The following is a 20,467-nucleotide window of genomic DNA, read 5'->3' as shown; positions in this document are numbered from 1 at the left end:
AATGGAGAATTATTTTTAGTAACATCTGAGGAGATATTCTTCCCAAATTTGCGTACGCTTTGCCTGATTGGTTTTGTGCAGATTTGCCTGTATGCACTGTTTATTTTTTCTTTCAGCATAAATGGCAATCAGCATCAGCTTTTAGCATATTAAAAATATCTCTGTGCTTCAGTTTATTCTAATGAAACATAGTTCACATTCCCCTCCCCCGCCCTCCAAATATGCGTTTTCAAATGATATGAGGTTGTCTGAACATAATCCTGGTACAAGAATGCCCTTCAGGTATTAATGTGCCCTTCAGGGATGTAAGTGAAGATGAGTATGATGAAGTCACAGCTCGGAGCCCCTCTCACTGCTGCTCCTGCTGCTGCCTTAGAGGTATCATCACCTTCCATGGTGGCCCACACAATATTCTGATGTAATCTTGTGTATGATGTTCACATGGCTTTTCACACAAGATGCTTCCTGGAGGTCAGGCTAAAGTGGATCAAGTTCTGGAATGGTACTCTTAAGCAAAACCGTATTGGAAAGGGGAAGGGAATTTACACAAAGAACTATTCAGTGATGAACATTGAGAAATGGATGACAGTTATGTGGGGGTACTAAACCTAATCTTTAATTTAATTGCAATGTGAGTATTCTGATGAGAATCATCAGAATACTGTTGATAATAACAGTTATTAATACTGTTGGAATAACAGTTTAAAATGTTGAAGAAATTTTAAAAAGTACAGTTGTTAATTCTAAGAATGCTATCTAGGATTCTGCAAATTAACCTTATGACATACATTTGAACTCACAACGTGAAATCATTACTTTTTACCTGCTTCATTCATATTCCTGTAAAAAAAATCAATCTGCGTTTTTGTATGTGTCAAATTTGGAAAAGAGAAGTTTATCCCAGTCCATGAAAATGTAAAAAAAAAAAAAAAAAAACCCTCAGAGGAAATAGAAATCACTCATAGAATATACTGATATATTGACCAAGAAATGAGACAGCTTGGACAAAGTTTCATGCTGTAAGAGTTAAATTCAATGAGTTTTTCGTTCCTTTTTGAAAATGGGCTTTTCTCATTCAGTTTGTTTTGCTTCAGTATGTGTTTCCTTAATGGGAATCAGATAGAAAACAATGTTGATACAAGTTAGAAATTGCGTTGTTTTTTCATATGCACTTTTCCCCAGCATTTTGATGTTCTGTGCTGAACAAAAAAGTGATCACAATTAAAGAGAAAGTATGACTATTTTAAGAAAGAGGGTGAAAATCTTGCAGTACCTTCCTTTAGGGAGAGAAGTGACTGGTTTCAAGGACCCATGAGCTGCTTCGCCTCGTGCAGTGCTGTGATGATGAAGCTGCAGCTGAGTGAAGAGGCTGTGAAGACGTTTTGCGCCTGTGCTCACATGATGGATGGACAGAATTAAGCTTTGCCCTGGATCCGATACCTAGTTTTGATGAAACCGATCTGTTTCGGAAGTTGTGTGCTCGTCTCACGAAGAAGGAAATCAGTGGCTCAGGATTGAAGGCGGAAAGACACCATCTGACAGTGACTTCAGTGCATGCGCCTGGGGGGATTTAGTTGGGCCGATTATTTTGTTTGTCCTCTATTTACAAAGCCATCTAGATTTTTAGTGGTTGTTCCAACTCTGTTTTCCTCATATGCCTTATGATTTTTAAGTCCACAGTGTTGTACTCTGCACACCTTTCTGTTACAGCATTTTGATGTAAAGAAATTTTAGCTTCTTTCTTAATGTAACACATTACAGCAGAAATTTTTTTTTTTAATGATATGAAGAGAATTACACATTGGTTTATTTTAATATAGTTTTAATTCTTTTTTAAAACACATTTTTTTTTTTGGCTTGGAAAACTAACCCAAAATAAAGTCTGTGGATTATGTAATTTAGTTGTTTTTAAAACACAAGAGAAATAAAATGCGTTTATAAGTTAATTCAGCAGAACCCATCTATTAGGATAGCTAAAATTAAATACTGATTTCAAGTATTGGTAAAGATATTTGGAACATCCAGTACTCTCAACAAACTGCAAGAAGCCTTGGTGGTTTCTTAATAAAACTAATCTGACACCTCCTCATGACCTAGCAATTAAATTAAAACCTAATCCTAGGTTTTAAGACTTTTCAGCGGTGCTCTTATCAACTATATTCATACTAGCCCCAAACCGGACGCATCCTGGATGTCCATTATTTTAAAAAAGTTGGGGAAAAGTTAATTTAAGAGATAGTATGTCTAGAATTTGCCCCAAAATAATGAAGTTTGGAGGGAAAGTAAAAGCAGAAATGAAACCAAATTAGTCATTTGTTAAGAACTGTTGAAGCTGGATAGGCTTTTTTTTTTTTTTTTGACATGGAGTCTCACTCTGTTGCCCACGCTGGAGTACATTGGCACAATCTTGGCTCACTGCAACCTCTGCCTCCCAGGTTCAAGTGATTCTCCTGCCTCAGCCTCCCAAGTAGCTGGGATTACAGGTGCCTGCCACCACGCCCGGCTAATTTTTGTATTTTTAGTAGAGATGGGGTGTCACCAGGTTGGCTAGGCTGATCTCGACCTCCTGATCTCAGGTGATTCTCCTGCCTCGGCCACCCAAAGTGCTGGGATTGCAGGTGTGAGCCAATGTGCCTGGCTGGGATGGGCATATTATACTATTCTCTCTACTTTGATATATTTTTAAGAATTGTAATAATAGAAAAATTGTCATTGCAAATTTGTGATTGTGATTATTATCTGAACATAGTACAGTACTGTTATAGCACCCCAAGACTAATACTTTGCTGAGTAGCCCAGATATATTAACATTCTTCAGGGTTTACAAACTAACTGACTTTCAAGGCTTAAAAGTTACTTAAAATAAGCAGTAAATGTATTTAAATTTCTCCCCAAAGTTTCCGAACTTTAGGGTTCTGAAAAGTGCAATATTTCTCCTTAGAAAGGAGATGCTATTTGTTATTTATTAGATCTTCATATTGATGGCATCTGTGGCCCGTCTAGAATGGCCACTGCCACGATGCTGGCTGCATTGGGGGAGGCAGTGGGACAGGGCTGCCTGCTCCATAGAGCTGGCGGGAGCCAGGAACAGGCTGAAGCTCCACCCTATTCTCAGTTGACAGGGTGGGAGCTTTGCCTTCCCCGGGCGCAGCTGCAGCCAGTCAAGCCATAGCTGCAGACCGGGTATCTCTGCACTGTCAGGGGCCTGGGAAGGCTGCCCTTGCCCCCGCAGGCTTGGAGGTGTCTGCTCCCACTGCCTGGCCTCTCCCTGCTCCCAACGCCTGCTCCAGTGTCAGAGCGAGGCTCAGGCCAAGCTTGGGCACTGTTGCAGCCTGGCCGGGTGTGCACACGCTCGGGGCAGCATTGACATGCCGGCCCCTGCCACCTCAGCCCTCCCAGACTTTGGGCACTGACAGGCATGGGAGGAAGGCCATGGGGGGCTGAGGGCATCTTGGAACTGGCCTACAGGTGCCCTTCGGCATGAACACCTGGGTGCCATGAACAGTAGGAGGCAGACAGGCCCCTGGGTAGAAGAGCCTGGGTTCCCGGTGAAGCCCCACCTTCAAGCCAGGGAGGGCCTGAAGCCTGGGGGTCCGGCTGCCAGTCCTGTGGACTGGAGTGAGAACTTGTGCTTTTTCCAGGCCCACCCATGGCCACCATGGACCAGTCAGCATGTACTTCCTCCCCTTTAAGGCCCATAAAAGCCCTGAACTCAACCAAACTCGAACAAATGATGGGACTACCAGCTGTGGACAGGAGCTACCCACCCCAGAGTCTCTGGTCTGCTAAGAGCTTAAGAGATGATGGGACAACCAGCTGCAGAGAGGAGCTACCCTGCCAGGGTCTTCTCTCTGCTGAGAGCTGAAGAGACGTCCGGACAACCAGCTGCAGAGAGGACCTACCCACTCCAGGATCTCCTCTCTGCCAAGAGCTGAACAGTTGTCAGGACATTCTGGCTGTGGAGAGGAGCTACCCACTGCGAGTCTCCTCCAGACTGTTCTGTTGCTCAATAAAGCTCCTCTTTGCCTTGCTTACCCTCCACTTGTCCACATACCTCATTCTTCCTGGGTACAGGACAAGAACTCGGGACCCACAAAATGGCAGGTCTAAAAGAGCCGTAACGCAAACAGGGCTGAAATATGCCCCTTGCTTGCCATGTTTTGGGCAACAAGAAGAAGAAAGGAGAAAAGAGCTGTACCCCTCTGGGGAGCCTAAACGTAGGAGCTCCCCAAGCCAGGGCTGTAACACCCTCCTTGGGGCTCTGCGGTTCCTGGCATCTCCAAGCTTCTGGGTGCCACCGTGTTCGCTGGTGCCAGCTGTGGAAGTAGCTTGCAGTACGCTTGGTCCAGTGCAGCCTCACAGAGAGCCACCGCCCGCGCTGGTGCCTGGAGCTGCCTGCTCCCCCTCAGCTGGAATGCCTGGCTGTGCGTAGTGGCCGGACCCCACACTCCCTCACACTCCCTTCACTGCTCTGCGCCTGGCTCACCCTTGGCAGGCGTGGGATCCAGGCTGATAGTGTGAGCCAAGTGCAGCCTGCCAGGCCAAGTGGGTGGAACGAGTCTAGTGGGCCCAAGCAAAACTCGGGCAAAGGTGCCACGGGCCACAGAGATTTCCAGCGGAAACGCATCACCCCGGGAATTCTGTAACAATATTGACTTTAGTTTGAAGAGTTCAACCCACCTTGCAGGCAATTTTTAATTTGATGCCTATCTTTATGAAAAGGAAACCTGAGGCTGGGCACGGTGGGCTCATGCCTGTAATCCCAGCAGGCCGAGGCGGGTGGATCACCTGAGGTCAGGAGTTCAAGACAGCCTGGCCAACATGATGAAACCTCGTCTCTACTGAAAATACAAAAATTAGCCAGGTGTGGTGGCAGGCGCCTGTAGTCCCAGCTACTCAGGGGGCTGAGGTAGGAGAATTGCTTGAACCCGGGAGGCAGAGGTTGCGGTTAGCCAAGATGGCACCACAGCACTCCAGCCTGGGCAACAGAGCAAGACTCCATCTCAAAAAAAAAAAAAGAAAAGGAAAAGAAACCTGAATAAGCAAAGAATGGAGAGAGGGAGGAGAAATGAGCAGATAGGAGAGTAGATAACATTCTTACAATCAATGTATGCAGGAGATACTGTTGGTAACACTTTATTTGACACCATGCCACATTTCTGTTGATTCACCAAGGCGGTGGCAATTGTATAAAAATGGGATTATACTATTGCTGGTTAATTTTAAGAATAGCAAGAATATTTCATGCCTGGAGGTGTCCTCTGATTACATTTGACAAAATACTCTCTCCAGCTATGTAGTGAAATGACTTTTCTCCTCACTTTGAAGTGAGACATCTTCTGGATGTTCTGACTTTGTTTTCCTGGACATTGAATAGAGTTTGGCAAGCATTGCCTGGCACATGTATCTATATGTGTTATTTCATAGGTATTCTAATTAAGGAGATTTTATAATCTCCATTAGCAACCCTTTGCTACTGTGTACTTTGGTGTGGATTAGTAGTGTTTCGTTGATTTGAAGATACTTTTTCACATCTTAATATTTCTGATGTCGAGATATATAGCCAATGATACCTCACACCATTGCAGTTGGTTAGGCCGTGGTTATGATGGGCTGTCATTTCCTGCACATGCGTGAAGTTGATCATAGCTGATCATTTGTTGTCACTTCAACTGAGTTGTGTCCACTTTGGGCACTACATGTGTTGTCATTTAAAATATTCTCAGAGGCTGGGAGCAGTGGCTCATGCCTTTAATCCCAGCACTTTGGGAGGGCAAGTGTGGCAGATCACAGGGTCAAGAGATCGAGACTATCCTGGCCAACATGGTGAAACCCCGTCTCTACTAAAAATACAAAAATTAGCTGGGCATGGTGGCATGCACCTGTAGTCCCAGCTACTCAGGAGGCTGAGGCCAGAGAATCGCTTGAACCCAGGAGTCAGAGGTTGCAGTGAGCCGAGATCATGCCACTGCACGATCTGCCAGCCAGTCTGGCAATAGGTGGAGACTCCGTCTCAAAGAAAAAAAAAAAAGTTATCAGAAGAGTATACTGGGATTTGGCATTAAACACAATGTTGTTATAAACGCAGAAAGGCATGGACAGAATAGAGGGGGAATGTTTCACTAACACTGGATGTTAGTGAAACAAATACTCAGCATTGGAGGAATTCTGTATTATTTTGCAAAGCAACAACCAGGTGCTTTATAGAGCCTTTTTTTTTTTTTTTTAATAAGGCTTTATAGAGCCTTTTTAAAAAAGAGGATATCCCCAAATAGATGAAGCTGCATTTTTTTTTTTTATTACTGAGATATAACCAAAATAATTTCTTGTCACACTAAAGCATTGCATCTGAAGGTAGACTAAACTGCCAAGTTCCCCTGAATAGATGAAAGGAATTTCAGTTCATCAAGAGGCTGGTGTGACCAATTCACATGTCACGAAGGATTATGGTTAATTAAGTCATTGAGTTAGTTTAATTGGCTGAGTGCTTTTCTTTCTTAAGGGTAGAAAAAAAAATAATGGTGTATCTTACAAGTGATCTTATAAGTGCATCTTAGATGGGATGAAATACAGGGTGTAGAATGGGTTTTGTTATGATCAGGTCTCTATAGTAATGAGGCCTGTCTCACTAGCATAATTAGATTGAACAAAATTGTAGAGACCTAGAAGTGAGGTTTTGTTCCAGTTGGGCCTGTGAAGGAGAGAGTGTCTTACTAAATGATTCTTTACATAGAAATGACAAGTGGCTTCAAGATTGTTTTCTTTTTAGAAAAGGATTTTTGTTAGCAGTACTTGCTGTCCACATGCTCTCGGAAAGCACCCCCGACTTCCCCACTGATGATTCATGAGCTGAAAGAAGTTCCCCAGCCTGTGGGGCGTGGGGCTGTTGGTCCAGGCCCTTCTTGGTGTTCATTGGTGGCACAGTCCAGCGTGCAGTCCCATTCTGGACTTGCGATGTCTCCTCTGCCTTACTGCCTTTTGTATGACTCACTAGTATTCAAATAAAGCAGAAAAATTCATCACCCAAAAAACAAAGGACCCTGGTCTCCTCGTCACTTTATTCAGTGGCTCAGTGGCAGCCTCAGGAAGAGGAGTGTGCTTTCTCAGATGCTGCTTTTATTATTCCTTTCAATCATAAGCAAATTTGAGTTTAAATCATCATTTTGCAATGCAGCTCTGTTGATGTCCTTATTTTTCATAAAAAACTTGACTCACTCCTTATGACCTGCTGGATAAGGTTCTTATCATGACGTCATGGCTCTCACCAATCCAACCACAGCCTGTCTTTTCACCTCCATTCCTGACTGCTCCCGCTCTACCCCATCCCTCACCTATTCCTACCCTTAGCATACCATGGGATCTTTTTAGCTGTCGCCACAGGGCCATGGGGTTGCACTGTTTAGGTCCCCCTCAGCATTGTGCGAAAGCATCTGTCTCTCCATAGCCTTGCCAATGGCACATGTTTCTAACTTTTGAATTTTTGCCAATCTGATGGGTGAGAAATGTTATCAGTGTAGTTTTGATTTGCATTTCTCTGGTTTTGAGTGACCTGTTTTGAGTGAGTCAAAGTAGTCAAACTTTTTGTTTATATTCTTCATTCTCACTGAAATGCCAGTAACCCCTGACTTTCTGTCTCTCCTCCAAAAAAGGCTTCAGATTCCACATCCCAGTGAAAATGTGCCTCCTTCTTTGATGTTTTTAATCTTTCACCCTAGGATTGTGTCCTCTTCTCTACTCCCGTGACATGTTACCTACAGCTCAGTTATGCCCTGAAGGGAGGGACCTTGCTGTCCTTCAGCTTTCCATCCCCAGTGACTGACAGTGTCTGGAAAACAATGGATGCTTACTATTTCCTGGATTAATTGAATGATTTTTTAAACATTTTTTTTTTGAGACAGAGTCACGCTCTGTCGCCTGGGCTGGGTGTAGTGGTGCGATCTCGACTCACTGCAATCTCCACCTCCTGAGTTCAAGCAATTCTCCTGCCTCAGCCTCCTGAGTAGCTGGGATTACAGGCACCTACCACTGCACCTGGCTAATTTTTGTATTTTTAGTAGAGATGGGGGTTTCGCCATATTGGCCAGGCTGGTTTCGAACTCCTGACCTCAGGTGATCCACCTGCCTCAGCCTCCCAAAGTGTTGGCATTATAGGTGTGAGCCATCACACCCGGCTGCCTGACCTTAATTGAAGGATTTTAAATTAAGTGTGACATGAGAAAATTAGTAATTTTGGTTTGAATTCTAATTGAAAGCTTAAACTTCATAATGTACTTGCATCCTCCTTGTTTTCATCAATATTATTCCATGATTTTCTCAAAGGAAATAATCTTTGCAATGAGAGAAATACAATATTTCAGAATATTTGAAGTTTTCCTAATCTTTCCTTTATCCATAACAAATAAAAATATCTCTAATAAAAAGCACAGTAACATTATATTATTTTGTCATTATAAGTTACTCTTATTTTCAGAGTCCAAAATAAATCTGTGATTTGGGGAAATTCAGTGTGAGAATAATTGAAAGGCTGCCCCTTTCAGTTACAACAGCTGTAACTCTGATTAATGTGTGTTTGCCCTTGTCAGATAAAATATCTCTATAACTATACTCAGAAGTTTGCATAAAAATGTTTTAACCTGAAAACTTTAGCAGTGTCCCTTTCAAGACAGTTAACTAAATGTCATCCATTGTTTAAATGATAAGGCAATGGGTAAATATTTATATGTTGCACATAATAGGAGTTTTTGTTGGAAATGATGAAGTTGGAGACTGTAGCAATGATGATCTATTGCTAAATTATTTTACTTTCTCATGTTATTTTATTGATACTGGATTTTTCATTTTTAAGGGGTTACTCCTCTCCCCTTTTAAAAATGAGAAGAGGTAGTCAAGGGTGGAGGAAGGGAAGTGAGAATGGCCTATAGGGTAATAGTTGTCAGTCTAGATTAGAGTAACAGAGAGCAGCAAACAGAAACACTTGTTTCTAAGAAAAAATATGAGACTGCGTCCAATGATAAAAGCAGTCTGTGTTTTATAGAGGGAGGCATAAATCATGGTAGTTTCGCTCAGTGGATTAGGTAGCTGTTAAAAGGATTAGAAATGAAGAATTTGTATAAAACAAAATGTTTAATAGGTTAAGTGAAAAAATAGGTGATATATTAATATCTATTCTGTTCACAAGTATGTAGAAGTATATATACATCTGGAGAGAAACAGAGAAAAATGAGAATTGTGGGAATGCATGATTTACATTTTATTATAGTTTGTATTAATATTAAGCTCTTAAAAATAAGGAGAAATGCAAAGAATGTGTTCAACTCAAGAGCAAAAACAAAATAAAAAGATAAGGGACAAAAAGAACCAACCTACCTTTCATAAAATTATTTATTGAGTCCTGGAATTTTAGAGATGGGAAACCTCTCCTAACAGGTCTCAAAATTTTTGGTCTCAGGACCTCATTATACTGTAAAAATTATTGAGGACCCCAAAGAGTTTTTATTTATATGGGTTAAATCTGTCAATATTTCCATATTAGAAGTTAAAATTGAGACTGGGCATGGTGGCTTACGCCTGTAATCCCAGCACTTTGAGAGGCCAAGGTGGGTGGATCCCTTGAGGTCACGAGTTCAAGACTGGCCTGGCCAACATGGTAAAACCCCATCTGTACTAAAAATACAAAAATTAGCCGGCCGTGGTGGCGCACACCTGTAGTCCCAGGTACTTGGGAGCTGAGGCAGGAGAATTGCTTGAACCTGGGAGGTAGAGGTTGCAGTGAGCCAAAATCTAGCCACTGTATTCTAGACTGGGCAACAGAGCAAGACTCTGTCTCAAAAAAAAGAAAAAAAAGTTAAGAAATAAAAGAAAATTAAGTCACTTAAAATAACATTGATGAACCTATTATATGTTAATATAAATAACATTTTTATGAAAAATAACTTTCAAAACAAAAATTTAGTGAGAAGAGTGCCATGGTTTTATATTTTTGCATATCTTTAATATTTGCCTCAATAGAAGACACATGGATTCCCATATTTGCTTATCCATTCAATCTGTTGTGATATGCTGTTTTGGTTAAAATTTGGAAGAAAATTTGGCCCCAGACAGCTATATAGTTGGGAAAAGGAGAGTCTTTTAATAGCCTTTTCAGATAATTGTGGCTTTGTCACATTGTCTCTGGAAAACCTCACTGTATACTTTTGAGAGAATGAGATTGAAAAGACCAATAATGTCATAGTATTATTATGAAATACTCCAAAACTCCATGAAAATGTTTAAATACCTTCCAGGGGTCCCCTGATCACACTGAGAACTGCTATTTTAGCACTTGAAAGATGAGAAAACTGAAACTCAGAGATGTTCAGTGATTTTTTCCAAATTACTTGGTTGGTGGATGACGGAGTGCTTGGACATGGCTTTGCTAGGTTCATTCCTCGTGTTTTTGGAAAATGTCAGATATGATGTGACTTTAGGACAACTTTTGGAGATTGATCCTGAGTTTATTTATGAGAGTCTTCTGAGATACCAAAATCTAATTCTACCTTGTCATCTTGAAGATTTATGAAAAACTCCATGGCCGGGTGCAGTGGTTCACGCCTGTAATCCTAGCACTTTGGGAGGCGGAGGCAGGCAGATTATGAGGTCAGGAGATCGAGACCATCCTGGCCAACATGGTGAAACCCCGTCTTACTAAAAATACAAAAATTAGCTGGGTGTGGTGGCACGTGCCTGTAAACCCAGCTTCTTGGGAGGCTGAGGCATGAGAATTGCTTGACCCAGGGAGTCGGAGATTGCAGTGAGCCAAGATTGGGCCACTGCACTGCCCTCCAGCCTGGCGACAGAGTGGGACTCCATCTCAAAAAAAAAAAAAAAAAAACTCCATGGTAGGCAAATCAAAACTTTTTAGAGAAAGTAGTATTATAAAAAGGTAATTTTTAACACATGTAAGCTATAGAAATATTAAACTTTGTGAGCCAAGATCGCGCCACTGCACTCCAGCCTGGATGACGAAGCGAGACTCTGTCTCAAAAAAAAAAAAAAAGATTAAATTTATGACAAAGGATATGATACATTTAATTTTGTTTGCCACTTTTTACTAGCTAAAAGTTTTCTAGCATCTTCTTCTATCTCAATAATTTTATTATATGTATGTGTGTATATACATATATACACATATATATTTTTTATATGTATGTGTGTATATATATATATATATTTTTTTTTTTGAGATGGAATCTCACTGTGTCACCCAGGCTGGAATGCAGTGGTGATATCTTGGCTAACTGCAAACTTTGCCTCCTGGGTTCAAGCAATTATCCTGCCTTAGCCTCCCAAGTAGCTGGGATTACAGGCACCCACCACCACACCCAGCTAATTTTTGTATTTTTAGTAGAGATGGGGTTTCACTATTTTTGCCAGGCTGGTCTTGAACTATCTGCCCACCTTGGCCTCCCAAAGTGCTGTGATTACAGGTGTGAGCTGCCACACCTGGCCAATCTCAATAATTTTAAATAGACACTTTTGACTTTATCTTGATCTGTTGGTTATTTGCATGTCCATAGAGGCATTTTCCATATCTGTTCCTCCATTCAAATGTTAGGTGGCATTATGGTTTTTAATGTCATTCTCTGGTTCCTCCCATATTCCACCAAGGTCTCAAACAAGAGTATTCTTGGATCCTGAGATGGAAAACACTTAGGATAACCTTTCTTTAGCCTATTCGAGTAGGCATTTCTCACGCTTCACCATCAGTGCTCAGTGATATGTAGCGGCCCTTTGAATGGCAGCTCCATACCGCCAATTGTTCTGTCAGCCCTTTTGCATAGCTCTCAGCTCCTCCCACCCCCAGAGTAGTTCCATATTAGAAGTTAAATTGAGGAACTGTCAAATTACTTAACTACTTCCTGCTGGCCTGCAGGCTGTCTGGAGGTGAGACTGTCCCTTGGCTTTCTTCGTCTTTTCCAGATTTTTATTGCACAGCTTCTTTCCTGTTGTGCCTTCTACTCTACCTCCCTTTTCTATTCCCCATTTACCAGTTTCTTATTTTAAAGATTATTCTCAATAAGAATGACCTCAGTTTACATATACTGGAATCAAGATTCTCTCAGTTGCCAGAAAGATGCAGAGGAATAAGTCTGTCTCGTCTCGAGCCTTGTGAGATAGGAACTCTTTTTGTTTTGTTTGTTTTTTTTTTTTGAGATGGAGTTTTGCTCTTTTTGCTCAGGGTGGAGTGCAGTGGTGCGATCTTGGCTCACTGCAACGTCCGCCTCCCGGGTTCAAGCAATTCTCCTGCCTCAGCCTCCTGAGTAGCTGGGATTACAGGCGCCTGCCACCACGCCCAGCTAATTTTTGTATTTTTAGTAGAGATGGGGTTTCACCATGTTGGCCAGGACGGTCTCGATCTCTTGACCTCGTGATCTGCCCACCTCAGCCTCCCAAAGTGCTGGGATTACAGGCGTGAGCCACCGTGCCCGGCCAAGACAGGAACTCTTGTTGGGAGGGTCCGGTGGTGGGTCCAATGGCAGCCCTGGCCTCCATCCTTCAGGCTAAGCACCACAGTGTCTTCACTCCTTGCTTCTGGTTTGTGTTAAATATATATTTTTAGTGGTAAAAATCAGAGTTATTTTGTAATCAGCCAGCAATATCTTTAGGTCAGCCCTAACCAATTTTATCTTTTCTACCTTCCCCCCTTTAAACGTTGTAAGGGGAAATGCCCATATGTTTTATATCCTGTTCTTCACATTAAGAAAGTTGTGGGGCTGGGAACACAGTTACTTGGGAGAGAGCAAGGTGAAATTCTGGGTACGCTTTTGGCTTCACCCCAGACCCCATCCTGCCTCTGAGTGGTGGGACCAGGACATGGAGGAGGCAGCCAACGGCCATGCACCTGCTGAGTATGTGTCCTGTTGTCTGAGCTCTTCTTTTGGAACAATTTGAAGCAAGGTTTTCGTGTCTGGGTTACGGTCATGGAACTCTCTTGTTGAGTTGGGTGACCCTGGACTTTCAGCTCCTTTTTCCTTTTTCTTTGGAGCTGGAAAGGTATCATGTGGGCTGGAGAAAATAAAAAGAAAATTCATTAATTTGAAATACTGTGGAGAATTTGTTCTCTCTATATTATATAACTCTATTTCTATCTTATCTTTCTAGACTGCTTTCTAATTTGGTGTCTACGTGGGACATATTATTTCAGTGTTTCATATACAGTGGAAGCTTACTATATATTTGTTAAAAAGAGAAATAAAGATAGAACAGACAAATGCAGTCTAGCTAGGGCGATGGTATAACAGGAGCATTGTGATGGGCATTTGGACATGTAGGTTCCAATCTCATCCTTATCATAACTACCTCTGTGATTTTATCAAATTATTTAAACTAAGCTTCTCTTTTCTGTTCTGTAAATGAGAAAGTTGTTAAATGATGTCTAGGTGTTTGCCCTTCAAATTACGACTATTTTTTTCAATAGTTACTTATCAGATACATGTCAGGCACTGTTAGGAGAGCTAGAAATATGGTGGACAACCAGCCACAGTCCCCGCTCTCGTTGATGTTGCTTTATACTCGGGTGTGGGCTGTCTTCTCTCCCCCACTGGGTAGCAGAAATAGTAACTCAAAGGACAGTCTTGGATTTGTGTCTGATTTGGGCCAGGCCACTACAAAACCTTTAAATGCTTTATTTTCCTATCTGTAAAGTGAAGATAGTCATATCTAACCTAGTTTACCTTATATAGTTGACTAAAATAAAATAATGTATGTGGAAATACATTTAAATATACTAATAGTAGTAGTGTAAAGTACAGCATGTAGTAGTGTCTGTAGAAATGTGAAATATTTTATTTTGCTGTGAAATTTACCATATAATTCACTAAAGCTTGGATGGGAAAAATCCTACATTAACTTAAACTTGGAGTTTGGAAATTATTTAAAAATTTAAAGTATCTTTGTTTTTCTTCTTTTTACAGAGAAAGATAATGCTAAATATGTTTTTAGACACGATGATGGCTGACCCTCCTCCCCAGTGCCTTGTCTGGCTACCTCTCATGCACAGGCTTGCCCATGTTGAGAATGGTAAGCAGAACTTTTATTGTTCAATTCCTCATGCTGTAGAAAGTATAGGAACTGATTATTTGCAATGTCCTTAGCTATTAATATCATTGAAAATTACAGTTGACATTTGCTGTCACTCTGTCATTTGATTTTGTGGTTTTGGCTTTCAGAAGAATATTTCTTTCAAAAAAGGGAGGATACTTACTACTTTTTTTTTTTTTTTTTTTTTTGAGACAGTGTCTCACTCTGTTGCCCCGGCTGGAGTGCTGTGGTACAATCCTGGCTCACTGCAACCTCTGCCTCCCGGGTTCAAGCGATTCTCTCATCCCAGCTACTTGGGGGGAGGCTGAGGCAGGAGAATCGCTTGAACCTTGGAGGTGGAGGTTGCAGTGAGTTGAGATCGCGCCACTGCACTCCAGCCTGGGCAACAGAGTGAGACTCTGTCTCAAAAAAAAAAACAGAAAAAACAAGAAAGGATACCAAGAAGTCATATCAGGTCATACAACTTGAACTATAGACTTTTCCTGCCTAAGATTCCAGATGATTGTTTTCTGTTTGAGCCCAGCTGCTTTTTAGCCATTACTTCCGGTTTCCTCTTTGATTTATCAAACTCATAGCTCTAAAAAACTGTATATATGCTATATCAGCTGCTAAAACTATAATTATTTTGGAATAATTTAAAGAAAAATAGCCAAGATATAATTTAACAGTGGGTTCCCTTTTTTCCCCCATTTTTTTCCTTTACCATTTTGCCTTGAAACTATTCTTGGTGTCCCTCCCAGTAATTTGACATAAATCTTTGTTTTGCTTTGAGTTAAAATAGTACTTATCTCTTAGTGACTTCTTAATTTTTCCTGCTTTTGCCATCAATTTATCTCCTCCTTTAGGTTGTTGGAGTTTGTTAAAGGGAAGGCCATCGCTTTTCTAGTAACCTTCCCTCTCTCCAGGCTCTTGCCTTTCTTCATTCCTCAAAAGAGAACAAGGAAGAGCCAAGAGTCCGCTTTTAATAAACGTCCATACTGTTTTTATTTTCTTGCTCTCGTATCCATACTTTAAAATAAATTTTTCTCAGCCTTTTACCCAACTATGGCTTTAGTTCACAAGTACCTCAGATTAAGGATTCGTTTCTTAAAGGACCAGACTCTCTCTAGACTAAAACAGCACAATTTTTAAAACAAGATTCTTGGATAGATTTAAATTTTGGAGAGCAGTGCTTTTATAGCCTTGTTTTAATAGTTTTATGTCCAATTGATTTTCATAAAATCATTTTGTATTTGCCATACCAAGTAGAAAGAGCCTCACTTGTCAAGATATATAAGATATATTATTATCCATATGCCTATGAACATTTTATTATGACTTTTATGAAGTATATAATTTATTGATTACATTCTTAATGTATGTGGTTTGTAGTATTTTTATCAGAGACAGAAATGTTATAAAATAATTAAAATATCGGCCGGGCGCGGTGGCTCACGCCTGTAATCCCAGTACTTTGGGAGGCCGAGGCGGGCGGATCACAGGGTCAGGAGATCGAGACCACAGTGAAACCCCGTCTCTACTAAAAATACAAAAAATTAGCCGGGCGCGGTGGTGGGCGCCTGTAGTCCCAGCTACTCAGGAGGCTGAGGCAGGAGAATGGCGTGAACCCGGGAGGCGGAGCTTGCAGTGAGCCGAGATCGCGCCACTGCACTCCAGCCTGGGCAACAGCGCGAGACTCCGTCTCAAAAAAAAAAAAAAAAAAAAAAAAATAATAATAATAATAATTAAAATATCTAGAAATAAAAGGTTACCTATCACTAATATTTTTCAGTATGTCAGTTTTAATGGTGAGAAACAAATTATAAAATTATGGTATTTATGGTTTTTTTTGGTTTGGGCTTTATGAAGTTCATCATGAATTATATTGACATTATATTGACATAACTATGCATAAGGAGAAATATTTATTCACGTAAGCAAAAGTTGCACTTTATACATTGATTTACTGATCCAAGTGTATAGTATATAAGAAGATAACTACTAAGTGATGCACTTTACCAAAATAATACTTTTACCAGAACCTGAACAGTCCTTCTCTTTCTTATTTATAATTGACCCAACACACTTGTTAATTTTTTCATCATTCTGGTTCTCTACTTTTCCACCTGTCACCCATTCCACTGACTAAGGATTGGCTCTTGACTGGTTTGGAAGAGAACACAGAAGAATCACATAGACATATTTGTTCAACCCAAATTATCAGAATGTATTTGATAATTTAATACTAACATACATATATCTTTTAATATTAACCTAAATTACTTAGAACTATAAATACTGGCTGCACAGATGTTGACCTCATTGACATTTGCTGAGATTGAGGGAGACCTGTTCTCTGGAGGAACTATACTAGGCTGTATAGTTAATTTGAACACATGCTCTTAATTAGCATTTCCAGCATTCCTTAGAAACACTTTGATGGCAAAAAACTGAATTTCTTAGAAGTAATATCCTTTGGATTTCTCATTATTGAGTTTAGTTTTCTTCTGGTCCCTAGTGATAATGTTATATAATCTTGCTATATAGTTTTTCTCACCTCATACTCAATGTTTTTTGAGTCTTGATTCACTAGTTAATATATATTTTTGGAAGCAGGTCTAGAAGTCCCTATAATTGAAATAAGATTGTGGTCTTACATATATAATGCTAGAAAGAGTTGTTCAGTGAAGATTTGAGTATTCTATCCCTCTTTTCATTTTCTTTTTTTTTTTTTTTTTTGTTTTTGAGACGGAGTTTCGCTTGTTGCCCAGGTTGGAGTGCAATGGTGCGATCTTGGCTCACTGCAACCTCCGCCTCCCAGATTCAAGCAATTCTCTGGCCTCAGCCTCCTGAGTACCTGGCATTACAGGCACACACCACCGTGTTCAGCTAATTTTATATTTTTAGTAGAGACGGGGTTTCTCCATGTTGGTCAGGCTGGTCTCAAACTCTTGACCTCAGGTGATCCTCACGCCTCGGCCTCCCAAAGTGCTGGGATTACAGGCGTGAGCCACCACGGCTGGCCTATCCCTCTCTTCTATTAACTTCCTTTTCTTGTGTTCAGAGTTGAATTGTCAGAGAAAACAATTATGCTACCAACATTTAAAAGTATAAATAGTGATCTGTAACATACAGTTGTGTATTGCCCTTGATAGTACACTGGAATGATTAGATTAGAATCAGTAGTCTGTGTTGAATTTTTTTTCTGATGTCTTAAATCTTTTCTTTTCTTTTTTTTTTTTTCTAGTAAATGGCTAGTTAGACTAGCAGACAATTTAGATTCTTTAGTTGTAATTGTGTTTTGTTTTGTTTTTGAGACAGAGTCTTGCTCTGTCACCCAGGCTGGAATGCAGTGGCGTGATCTCCACTCACTGCAACCTCTGCTTCCTGGATTCAAATGATTCTCGTACCTCAGCCTCCTGAGTAACTGGGATTACAGGCATGTGCCATCATGTCCAGCTAATTTTTTTGTAATTTTAGTAGAGACAGGGTTTTGCCATGTTGTCCAGGCTGGTCTCGAACTCCTGGTCTCAAGTGATCCGCCCACCTCAGCATCCCATAGTGCTGGGATTACAAGGGCGAGCCATCGCATCCAGCTCTAATTTTGTTTTTACCTTTGTTTTTATATTAGATTTGGTATTCCTCTGTATTGACTTTATTCTCCAAATGAAAATTTATTCTTTCTTCTTTTATTCCATCCCTTCTCTCCTGCCCTTTTTCTTCCCCTTTTCTCTCCTGTCCACAAGTCTTCCATCCCGTGGAGTGCTCCTACTGCCGGTGTGAGAGTATGATGGGTTTCCGGTACCGATGCCAGCAGTGCCACAACTATCAGCTCTGCCAGAATTGCTTTTGGCGTGGCCATGCCGGTGGCCCTCACAGCAATCAACACCAGATGAAGGAGCATTCCTCTTGGGTAATGGCTTTGTGTTTCATCTGTGTCCCTGAACGTTAACCTGTTTTATCAGTAACAGCACCTGGGCCAGTTTCCTCATGGATGCCTACCAAATAAGGATGTGGTGTAGTAAAATCTTAACACTAACATTTATGCCAGGGTTGCAAAAATGTTGTGCTTCCTCACTTGATTTTAAAAGCAGAATTTTAAAAAATTCCAGGAAACAAAGACAGTACGTTTGAAATGGTCTCTTTTATTCAGTAAAATGGAATGTTGCAATGCTCTCTTTCCTAAGTGAAAAGTGGGTTTCTTCTTATTTTAAAATTGTACAGGCCAGATGCGGTGGCTTACGCCTGTAATCCCAGCACGTTGGGAGACTGAGGCAGGCGGATCATGAGGTCAGGAGATCAAGACCATCCTGGCTAACATGGTGAAACCCTGTCTGTACTAAAAATACAAAAAAAAATTAGCCGGGTGTGGTGGCTACTTGGGAGGCTGAGGCAGGAGAATGGCGTGAATCCGAGAGGCAGAGCTTGCAGTGAGCAGAGATTGTGCCACTGTACTCCACCCTGGGTGACTGAGCGAGACTCCTTCTCAAAAAAAAAAAAAAAAAAAAAAAAATCTTAAAGTTCTTTTTGCAAGCAAAATTTCCTCACATTTATAGGGTTTAAATGTTGCAAGGAAAGTTGTAGAAAATAGAAGAGTTAACTATTTATACCTGTAAAGTTGGAAAAAACGTTGTATTTTACGGCCATTGCCACATTGGTGTCTTTACCTTCAAAAGTAGTTTTTAAAATAATAATATCTTGGCGGAAGTCAGTATCTGATTTTTCTGTGGTTCTTATAAATTATGTAACATGGTTATCATCAATTATTTTCCTTCCTTTCTCTCAGTTTATTTCCAGAGTTTTAAAAATGCCATATTTTCCTTCCAAAAAGTTGCTACAGCCTTTGTTTTAAAACCTTTCCTCTAGTTTTTGTTTGTTGGTTCGTTTGCTAAACGGTAGAAAACCATGTAAGGTCAGAAGTATAATTCAGGATCTAGGTTCTTTAGCCTGGTTATCCTGTTGGCCTTCAAGTATTAGAAAGCTTTAATAACCAGTTTTTATTTTCCCTTGGGTTGTCTTAAAACTCAACCAAGAAAAAGCAAATAAACTCACATCAGGAATTAAAGAAAAAAACAAAACAAACTTCAGCCCACATGTATACTTAACTAGTTCCTTCATCTCTGAAAATCTGTTAAAGATCCGTTTTTTTTTGTTTTTTTTTTTTTTACTGGATAGGTTTCTGTTATACTTAACGATAACATTTTGTTAAACTGAATATCCTATCCTGGGTCTTGTTGTGTTGTGAATTCCATTTTTTTGGTGGCTGTTGTGTTGAAGAGCCACTTTTAAAATCCAAAAAAAAAAAAAAAAAGGAAAAAAACACAGTAGTTTCTTTTCTTTTTCATTGAATAAAGATAATTTACAGATTTTCAAATTGTTTCTTTTTGCTTTCTTAAAAGTACAGGTACTTCACTATGTTAATTGTTAATGTTTTTTCCACTTTGTGTGTGTGTGTGTGTGTGTAGAGTCTTAACTCTTTACACTGGGATAGTTTTTGCTGTTTTACCTTTCATGATGACTGAGTTTGCTGGTATATTTCTACTGAAAATTCTCATTCTGGATGTTGGGGCTAGAAGAATGGGGAACTTCTTATTCCCCCTAGTTTGAACTTCCTCATTTGACTAACCTATAACCCTTTTAAAAATGGGGATTTTGCATTTATTTAGAGACAAGTGACTGATACTGCTTTATGATTTGCATGTTTTCATCTACTCTTGAATTTTTTCATTGGTTTATAAGATACATACAGAAAAGTCTACAAATCACAAATGAATTCTTACTTTTCTGTTTGACCCTCACAGCACTCTTGTGAACTAGATCTTATTTCCATGTGTTGTTATTCTTATTTCAGTTTTTTTGTTTTATAAATTCTTTTATTTTTGTTAAAGTGACTTAATTTTTTTAAAAAAATCAAGTATTGTTATCCCGCATAATTTTGAAGCTAGTATATAAACGTGTCAGTTCTGAATTTTGATGGATGTGTGCCTTGCATATGGTAGATGTATACTGGTAAGGTCTTTTAGCAGTATGTGTAGGTGTCTGGATGTAATTTCTTTTCAAAGTTAAGATTCTGTATGTGCTGAGCTCTTGCTCTTTGAGGAAGATGTGGTTGAATTTTGAGGCTGAGCAAAGAGGTTTCCAGCTAACAAAAAGATGTGCTATCAATTTAACAGTAATTTCTTTGCGATTGTCAGCTGTGTTTATACTGATATTTTGAAAAAAGTTTCTATATGCTCACACGTGAGTTTGAGCGTGTGTTTAACCAGCTGGTATATGAATTTTCATTGTAGATGTGATATGTGAGTTTTAAGTAGTACCTGGAAGTTTATTTTGATTTTTGCAAAAATTTCTGTTGAATGTTTTATCTCAGTAACTATGCAGTATAATTCATTATTTTAGTCCTTGGTCC

At 40.1% G+C, this 20,467-nt stretch overlaps 1 protein-coding gene across 48 annotated transcripts in view; it reads left to right on the top strand.

The window, feature by feature from the left end:
• DTNB (dystrobrevin beta) overlaps positions 1-20,467 on the top strand; it is a 311,592-nt gene that overhangs the window by 92,990 nt on the left and 198,135 nt on the right. For all 48 annotated transcript variants that reach the window (XR_002516573.2, XR_001893946.3, XM_017947357.3 and 45 more), the window contains 2 exons: positions 13,953-14,058; positions 17,805-17,971. Coding sequence is in view for 46 of the 48 variants with exons in the window: in XM_017947357.3 (XP_017802846.1) it covers positions 13,953-14,058; positions 17,805-17,971 (273 nt within the window). In the remaining 2 variants the exon portion in view is untranslated. The remainder of the gene's footprint in view (positions 1-13,952; positions 14,059-17,804; positions 17,972-20,467) is intronic.

Source organism: Papio anubis, chromosome 14 (genome assembly GCF_008728515.1).
Source record: "Papio anubis isolate 15944 chromosome 14, Panubis1.0, whole genome shotgun sequence".
NCBI lineage: Eukaryota > Metazoa > Chordata > Mammalia > Primates > Cercopithecidae > Papio > Papio anubis.
Note: the sequence above shows the minus strand (reverse complement) of the source record. Positions and strands in the feature narration are given on the sequence as shown.